General features: G+C 41.6%; 1 protein-coding gene across 2 annotated transcripts in view; it reads right to left on the bottom strand.

Moving 5' to 3' along the window:
- Window positions 1–226: 226 nt before the first annotated feature.
- CD99L2 (CD99 molecule like 2) overlaps window positions 227–10031 on the bottom strand; it is a 148423-nt gene continuing 138618 nt past the window's right edge. For both annotated transcript variants that reach the window (XM_089684934.1, XM_089684935.1), the window contains one exon: window positions 227–8781. In XM_089684934.1, the coding sequence (XP_089541060.1) occupies window positions 8717–8781 (65 nt within the window). In that variant the 3' untranslated portion in view covers window positions 227–8716. The remainder of the gene's footprint in view (window positions 8782–10031) is intronic.

Genomic DNA, 10031 nt, shown 5'->3' with positions numbered 1-10031 from the left:
CGGCACTAGTCACAGGGGAGGGAGTCAGGAGCACCGGTGGGGCAACCAAAAAAAGGAAAAAAAAAATTTTTAATATCACTTTAAGGTTTGCAATCTTTTCAAAAATCTTGGCACCACTAGTAACGAATTGTAGGCCTATTGTCACAAAGAAGGGTCATTTTCCATAAACACAAATCTTGATTTTAATATCCTGAAGGGGACACTTTAAATAACAACAGAACACAGCTTATAGTTTGCAATTGTTTTATTCGGTCATCATCACAATTCCCAACAATCCGCGTTCCCCTCCTGTAACAGTCTGTCTAGAGGTGCTTAACATCCTGAGCAGAAGCAGTTTTACAGACTTCCATTATTTGCATTTGCTGACCTGCTCTTGATTAAGTGAAGCAGAGTATTGATTCCTGGCTGCACATCACATCATTTCCTTAACATTCAGAATGTTCTTGTAAAGAGGATCAGATTTTCACACACAGACTACAAATTAGCTGCATATTCTTGCATTCATCAGACACTGCTGGAAACAATATAAAATGCCTGAATACACCACGTGTGATTGTGAAACCAGTATTTGGGTTAAAATCATCGAGGTAAAAAGACCATTAGATGTCACGGTGAACCATTGTAAACACAGGCAACATTCTTTTGCAATGCAGCAAGTACATTGCAAGAGTTGGTTTTCAGTGCTGTATTCTTGTACAAAGTAATAAAATGTGTGCAGATGTGAAATTCCACATTTAGGTACATTTATAGCAAACATGCAGTATAATCACGTTTTTCACCCATGTGATTTTTTTTTTATCTTGTTTTTGTTCTTTTCACTCTATTACACAGACTTCATTATTGTGTGCTTTTCTTGAAATAAAACAAGCTTCTATTTTGGGAACAGTACAACTATTAGGTCTCATGCACACAATATTTTCATGCTCTAGAGCAGTGGTCTCCAAACTGCGTCCCTTTGCTTGCTTTTATCTGGCCCTTGGGGAACTATTTCATCTACTGATATCAACAATTGGTTATAATTCCCCCCACTTACACCAAGGAAGGGGGTACAACTCCTTCAAATGACACCGACGATGGGGCACAATTTCTCCCAGTGACAAAAATGATAGGGTCCAATGACATCAATGATGGAGCACAATTCCTTCCAGTGACACAAATGATAGGGTCCAATGACATCAATGATGGGGCACAATTCTTTCCAGTGACACAAATGATAGGGTCCAATGACATCAATGATGGGGCACAATTCCTTCCAGTGACACAAATGATTAGGTCCAATGACATCAATGATGGGGCACAATTCCTTCAGTGACACAAATGATTGGGTCCAATGACATGAATGATGGGGCACAATTCCTTCCAGTGACACAAATGATAGGGTCCAATGACATCAATGATGGGGCACAATTCCTTCCAGTGACACAAATGATAGGGTCCAATGACATCAATGATGGGGCACAATTCCTTCCAGTGACACAAATGGTAGTGTCCAATGACATCAATGATGGGGCACAATTCCTCCCACTGACACCAAACATTGGGGAATTATTTTTTTTCTCCACATCGGGACCTTTTCTACTCCCACTGGCTGCAGTCTGGCCCTCATAAAGTCTGAAGGGCAGTAAACTGGCCCTTTGTTTAGAAAGTTTGGAGACCCCTGCTCTAGAGTCCTGTATAGTGAAATTCCTGGCACTTTGTGCTCAGAGAGCTGCAGTGGTATGTACAGCCACCCATACAAGTGAATACCAGTACATGGCCTACTGCTTGTTGATTATGATGTCTGCTGCACTGACATTTACCCATGCATGTAGAGCATATTTCACTGAATGCAAAAGTATCGACTGTGTGGAAAAATGCTCCTGCATAGGTAAATGCTGCTGCAGAAACTTTGGTGTTTAAAAGCTGCCACCTGAGTACAGCCATTAACGTAAATTTTATGCAACAAGACCCAAAAGTGTGTAGACGTCTGTAGGCATGAGGCTGTACGGTGCGATACAAAAGGAATGGAAAAGCCAACCTCTAAAGAGCTGTGAGATACTTTACATGTCCTCATTTCTAGCACCAAGCCCAAAAGAAGGAACTTGATTTCTCCTTGAGTAAGTGGACAAAATCATGCAAAGTGGTTCTTTTTTGCTCCATTTAGCCTCAATGTGATCTTAATGGCTGTACTTTTCCTTTGGACTCACCAGCCTTACATCACTGAGCCAACAAAGCTATATCTTGCACTGATGAGGGCTACGAAGCCGAAAACAGCTGTGTGCTAGTTGGAAATATTGTTTTTTACTTTTGTTGCCCCTTTAATTTTTTCTTTGATCACTTTTATTGTTATCAAAAGGAAACGTTGACATCACTTGTGATAACAATAAAGCATGACACATTCTCTTTATGGAGAAATCTGGGGTCTCTCTTCTACCCTTAAAAACATCAGATAAAAAAACAAAAAAAAAACAAAAAAAAACAATGACCTGATGCTTTCCTAAAAAAAAAAAAAAGGCAGTGATTACACCTGCCCAAAATGGTAAGTGACATCATAACGTCGCTTCCAGCCTCCTAGATCATAGAGGTGATCAAAGATGATCGGGTCTCTGTTCACCTCTATGGCTAGCCACGCAACTGCCAAAATGGATCCCGGGCTTCCTGATGAGACGGGTAAGCCCAAGAAACAACGGCAAGTGGCAAGAGGACAAATCCTCCCACTGCTTCTAAATGCGATCCAGCGGCTAATCAGCCACTCAGGTAGCTTTTGGGAAAAAGAGCTTCGCTTGTTAAATATGTTAATACGGGGGTTATGGCTGACAGATTCCACCATAGCCCCGCTAAACCACTTCTAACCCACAAGGTATATGTATGTTAGCGGAGCTGCAAGTGGTTAAAATTATGCCTATATCTGTGCTAAACACCGGTGATTTTGGATGCATTGATGGCTAAAAGGGGCCAAAATTAATAATTTCTATGCCCCTGCACACCCACCCATGCAGCAACCATGCTTTTTTGGGGGTTTTGTGCTGGAAGTGAGGACATGGTAATACCTACTATTATAAGAAGGCACTGCTGTATCTCTTCATCCATTTTGTACAGCATTAACCTATTCCACATGACCTTACAGAGTATATAAAGCTATTCACATCAGTTCCTGCTGGCAAATAACATTACAATCTAATGTCCCTACTACATACACACTGCTAAAAAAGCTATCAGTGGACTTCATTTATAAAAATGTCTGTAATTATAATTATCTTAAGGGCAGTTTGGTGATTCCAGGAATCTTTGCCTGCTTTCACCATTACATTAAATGTGATGATAGCAAATATTTAAACTGGCAAATGTGCAGTGAATGTTTGTGCATAGCAGGCAAAGCATTTTGGTGAATTTTTACAAATGTCACAGGATGAATAAGGTTTTCTTTCCTGTGTCATTGCCACATAACGCAAAATGTTGCCTCAAAATGCTTTTTCCCCCATTATACCCACACCAAGGAAAAGCAGAAGGTTGTCATCTAAACAATGATTAGACTAGCAGTCTAACACACAAATGAGCAGACTATCGACACCCAGGCAGAAACTATGGGGTGCCAAGGTAACATCACTATGACAAATGCCCAATTTTCCACTGTTTTAGCTTTTGAAAACCTTAAAAAACCTACTCAGTAAAGTTTTTGGGTGATTTTGTATCAAGTATGACAGCTGCCACATTCTAGAGTGAATAGTACAGAAAAGACCATCCCCAATGAAGGTGATCATTCCCACATGGTAATGGATGTCAGTGAATGTGGATTTCTCTTGCAAACATGCAGGGAAATTCACAGTGAATAGCTAGCCAGTAAACAAAATAAGTGTGAATGTCTCAATTACTGCTTTAAAAACGTGTCTTATGATCAATGTAACTGCTGAGAAAAAAAAAAAGATTCCAACTCTACAAAGTTATATGAAATTTGTTTTTATAGAGTGAAGGGTGAATTGGGAGCATCCAAAGAAAATCCATGTAAAGTCCATGCTGGTGAAGGCTGGTAGAAATAGCATTCTGGGTCCCAGTACTGCAAAGAGGTAGTGCTTTAGTCTTGGTAATTATTAGTGTGCAAACACTATCTCCTTAAATAAAGATTTTGCCACTGATTCACAGCTCTTCTCTCATTAATTTCTATGAGGGAGCTGAGGGCATCTGATATCAGCCATGACACTGCCATTTGGTGGAGGATGTGCTGCATTAGATATTCATAGAGCAGGATAACTGTCTATGGTAGATCCTCTCCTACCAACTAATAGTTCTCAAACATCTGATTTGACATGCTCTTGGTCCTCTCCTGGAAGTTATTGAGCTGAGTGTGGTAAGACACTAAGCTGCCTCCTTTCCGCCTGTAGAAGGAGTCTAACTATTTAAATGTAGGACTAGGTTCAGAGATGGTGTATGACACCAAACATACAAAAGCATTCAGCACAATGATCAAACGAGCAAAGACTGCACAGTCTGTTGGCTCCAATGCTGTTCTTCAGTTCATATGTTGCTCACGGGCTCAGCTCTCCCTGATAGCGGAGCTTCTGCCACAGGAGACATCATCAGGAATTGTTTATACAAGTGTTGAAACACCACATCATATTTCCATATGTATATCAAAGATGTTTGAGTGATTTTGAGTGCTGTTCTCATGAATGCAGAAATATAATATACGTATGTTTATTTTTTTTTCTTTTAAGAAGAAAAAAAAAGGGCTGAGAGTAGTTTCCCCATAGGTGCACAACTACAATATTGCTATAGAGAAACAAGATCAATGTCAAGCTGGTGAAAAAATGCCTCAAAAAAGGTGGCCACTATTGGTTACTGTAAGCAATCCTATTTGTGTGCCAATAATAGTCTTCAGTAGTGCCAAAGGAAAGTGAAGAAACATGAAAGTGTGTGTGGCAAAACTGTACATTAGGTGTGGACAAGGCTTGAGATATATGCCAGATAAAAGCAAGTGAGGAGACAGATTACCATTCACCTGCATCACAATATAGAAGTGAGGTCATGAGGGCTCTGATGGTCTGTGAATATTGTGTAAGTACTAGTTAGATTAGATGCTGCCCCATCTGGGAGGGATAAAGTTAATGCTCTGCCGCCGTTTCCTGAATCTTTGTCTTGGAGGGCTATTTTGGGTCCAACCCACTGGTCCTGTAACATATAAAAAGGGACAGGGGTCAGGGAGTCTAGTCCTGCACTCAGCTCTTGGCTAGTTCCTGTAGGTTATGCCGAATCCAGACTTCCTGCTGATGATCACCTGGCTTCAGGAACCTTCTCCAGTGTAGGAGGACTGCTGGGATCTGTAGCCTGCCCTGAAGATACCAGCCCTGGCTACTGCCATCATGGACTCTGCCAAGTATGTACTCTCATCCTGTGTAAGTATGCTGGGACATCTACAAGTTAGAGATTAGGAAAGTTAGGGAAAGTTTGTGCACTTTGTTTTGAAGCTGTTATGCTGAGAGTTTTTGGTAAAGCTTTTGAAACTTTGCCCTTGCCTGGTCTGAAGCTTCTAAAGGAGTTTATGCAAGTAACTGGTACATTTTACATAGTCATCTTCAGCTTGGGTCAGTAAAGCAAACTGGGGTATGACAACAGCTCTGTAAGAGTTAATTAGTGTGGAGTACAAGCAAGTGGCTACCAAGGGTAACTGAGGTTTAACATGCAGACTTTCATGAAGCATGTACCTATGATAAGTGGGACATTACCTTGTAGCAAGAGAGTTGTTGTTGGCATTATCTCCCCTGGCGGTCCATCTCCCACAGCAATGGGAACAAATCAGTGCTCAGAGGTTCCCAGCCTGAGCACTAGGTACGGAAATGGAAGAGTTAATAGAACATGCATGGAGTCTGTGCTAGGTGCTCGCCAGGATTACATTACTGGGAGTGAGGTAGCGGAGATACGCTGGACAGGAGTGGGAATCGGCTCAGCATGTCCCTCCTAAATGCAACAAGTTACAGTTAAGGTGTACATTGACACGGAGACAGAAGAGTTAACTGGAGGACAGTTTATTGTTCAAAATGTACATGGTGTACGGCCTTCTCTAAAGTTAGAGGTCCACCTTGAGGCTGAGTTTTCCCCCAAAGCAGCCTTCGCTTTGCCCCTGCGGACTAATGAGCACAGCACAAGTAAAGGTTCTCCATGTGCAGGCAAGTAAACCATCCTAGGTGCAGTCCAGTTTAGCCCAGAAGAACCCACCCCAGGGTAGACGTCTCATGTGACCCACGCTTGTCACCCAACGAGAAGGGGAACACGGACAGAATGTCACCCGCCTGCCCTACATTTGCACAAAAAGACAACAAGGGACTGTCTTTGTGGCCTATAGCTGGTCATTCCTTTTTCCACCATGGATTGCCTACATCATGCCTGGACCCCTAACAAATTAGAGAAGTTTGGAAAAAAATAGAACACAATGCGTAAATGTCAGCAGCCACACTTCCATTTGCCTACATGAGTTTGAAGTAATGACACAGTAAAACAGAGTTTAACAATGAGGTAGACTAGAAATAAGGACTAACTTTGTAGACTAGGGAAAAAAACTAAATGAAAAAGGTGATCCAAATCAAAAAGAACAAAATATTCATTATTTTACATCACACATAAAAATGGAACACCTTTTCCCACTAATCACCCTTTTTAACTGAATGAAAATCACCATTTCAGCCCCTTTAACGTGCATCTGCATAGTGATTTTGAATACTACCAATATAGCTGCTCCCAATGTGGTTAGACAAGCAATCATTCAAAAAGTCTGCACCACAATATAAAATACTAAAAAGCTAGAGAAGATGGATGTCTTCAAACACAGTACCAAAAGCAACAAACACTGGACTATAAAAAAAGAAAAAAAAAATAACAACAAGCTTTAGGAGTAGCTAGTACAATCTAATAGGTTGCAGTGCATGCTTAGCTTACTATAACAAGAGTTCTGCTTACCACCATGGAAAACAATCAGCACAGGGATACTCTAAAGGTGGGAGTCACAGGTTATAAATTACCCATGAAGAAGGCAGAATCCGTATGTTAAAAAAGCAATCATAAAGATTTATTTGGATCTAATAATAAAGGAGAACCTGCCATGAAGAATAAATGCACAGCTAGAGAGCATGTGCGAATACACCCAGAGCCTCATGGGAGACAGTTCACCTATCTCTGTTCTACTGTAGTGGTCACCTGACCCAATGCAAAGCAAGAAAAGTGCCGCAATTCCCACAGCCAGATTGGTCTATTTTAGGTTATACTTGTGTTCCAAATTTTTGCTTTCATTTTTTTTCACAATGCTTCTATGACACAAGCAGGCTGCTAACACAATCTGGGACTTTTTAAACAGCATTGCCCCTTATTGTGATTCCTGTGTAAAACAGGTGAGAGGTGCTTGATGCTCAATAGCAGGGCTAGGGATAAGGGGGTACCACCATTCCTTCTGCATGGGGCCCAGGCAGCTGGTTGAATCGAATTGGATGTGGGCAGGGAGGGTGATCGGCACAGTGGGGGAGGAGGTGGGGCAATTAATGGAACCAATTCCCCTGTATGGCTCCCTCTGAAAACCGACCTCTTCTCCTTTCCCTCCCACTTGCTCTCAACTGCTGCAGAGAGAGCCATACAGAGGATCGATTTCAGTAATTGGCCCCGCTGAACCCATCACCCTCCCTGTGCACCATATGTTTCCCCCTGCTGCCCAGGCCCCCTGTGTGCCCCCAACCCCACAATGCTGCTGCCTTTCCTCTCCTTTCCACCAGCACCTGCAAACACACAATAGGATGCTCAGGATGGAAAATGGGGGAAGGGTTCAGTAAATATGCCACATTTACCAGCCCATTCCTTTCCTGAATGAACACAATGAGTGATTGGTACCGATCACTCGCTGTGTTCATTCATAACTAAAACCTAGTAAAATGTGTTTTTATTTTGGGGGGGGGGGGTCTGGCTGCATGGGGCCCTGTGGTTTCTAACAGCAGCCCTGTTTAGTGGTGTCAAGTTGAGGGAAGTTTTACGCTCCTGCAGTGTAAAAAACAGTGTTTGCAGTGTTTAATAAAAGCTCCTTTAAGAATTAGAACTCTCCTAATGATTAAGATCAAGGCACCAAAATGGCAAGTCAAAACATTTTTAAACATGTACTTGGAGATTTGCATATTCATTTAAATGATTTGATCCACAAAAGATGGTGCATTGTGACCAAAGTGACATGATAAAGATACCAGAAGGTAAGGACACAGGTAATAGCTGTTGATTATGCTCATTAATAATTCTTCACATCCTTGGATCTCACAAATAAGGAGTGCCGGACTCTACAATGGTCGTAGTCATCACAGGTAAGTAAATAAGTGTAACATTCCCACTTGATAGAAACAGAGCTGCTAATATAAGCTGCTAACAAATACGCTACAATTGTCTACCATGACACATAATCCCTTCCAGAAGCAAAAATAGTGCATTTAAAAAAAAAGTCATTGCTAGCTAGAAATCTTTGCCGTCCTGCTTTTATGATTTGTTCAGCAAGATGGCAAAGAGTTTATCATGAGATAAAAACACTGACTTGTTGCTAAAAATGTAAACATTTAACTCTTAAAAGAAGCAACCACTATATTATAGTAGACATAGCTTAAGCGTTGGGTGACTTGGTGAGCATAATAAATAAAAAGACAAAATATATCAGCCCCATAAACGGGATGAAGCTGGCAAACAACATTAGGGGGTAAGGGGGGTCCTGCTTAGGTATAGGTCTTCAAACTTTAGATGGATCTTCTGAAGGAGGAACGGCAGACTGAGACTGCAGAGAAGAGTATTTCACTGGAACAGACACAGAAAGTGTGATTAGATTAACACCACAGGTTTTTAACTGACCACAATTCATATAAAAAGCACACATTAAAATAAACTTGGGATTATCTGGATACATAATAGATGTTTCCCCACAATCCGAATCTGCATATCCTAAATGGTTGGGAAAAAAAAGCACAAACTTATTTTTGAAATTTTGGATACCCGTTCTTCCCCCCACAGGGGAGGTTCATCTTCTTAATTTGTCATGCTAATCACTGTCACTGGTACAAAAATTGGTGGGAAGTACAAGGTTTTATAGTGGTCTCCAGAACAGAAGGTGAGGGGAAAATCTTCAAAAAGGGAATACATGTTGCCATGACACTGTCTAAGCGGGCAATTTTCCTCCCTTTGGAAAGTTCTAACTGCTATATCTCTGGAACAGATCTGAGGGGAAATCTTCTTAGCGGGGCACAAGCAATGAATAGAAACCTGGGGGTTAAATCTTTCCCTAATCTGTCCAAAACTAAAAATAAAGTTTGAGCTTTAATGAACCTTTCAGTGTATTTCCAACTTTGGGATACTCTGGGCTTAATTTACTAAAGGCAAATAGAATGTGCACTCTGCAAAGTGCAGTAGAACTCTGCAAGGGCAGTAGCTCTAAACTGCAGCCCAAGGTTTGGATCTGGCCCTTTGCTTGCCTTTATCCGGCCCCTGTGGCACTTTACCTTCCACTGATAAAAGACACTATTCCTCCCACTGAAACCAAAATTGAGGCATAATTCCTGCTACTGACATCAATAACAGGCATAATTCTCCCACTGACAACAATGATGGGGCACTATTCCTTCCACTGACAACAACAATAGGGCACCATGCCTCCCACTGACATTGGGGAACCATTCCTCCCACTGACAACAACAATGGGGCACTATACCTCCCACTGACACCAACATTGAGTTACTATTCTTCCCACTGACACCAACGTTGGGGCCCTATTCCTCCTACTGGCACCAACCATGTGCCATTATTTCTCCCACTGACACTAACAATGGAGTACTATTCCTCCACTTAATACCAAAGATGCATTGTTTACTCCCACTGACACTTGGACAATCTCTACTCTCAATGGCCACAGTTCAAACCTCCTAACGTCTGAAGGCCAGCAAACTGGCCCTATGTTTAGAAAGTTTAGTAATGAGCAGAAGCTCTGCTGACTACCATCATCCAATCATGTGCAAGCAAAAATGCTGTTTTTTTTTCCTTTCATGTGATTGGGT

Source organism: Staurois parvus, unplaced genomic scaffold (assembly GCF_062004578.1).
Source record: "Staurois parvus isolate SC_StPar_1 unplaced genomic scaffold, SC_StPar_1.0 ptg000361l, whole genome shotgun sequence".
Lineage (NCBI taxonomy): Eukaryota > Metazoa > Chordata > Amphibia > Anura > Ranidae > Staurois > Staurois parvus.
This window is presented reverse-complemented; position numbering and strand designations above follow the sequence as displayed.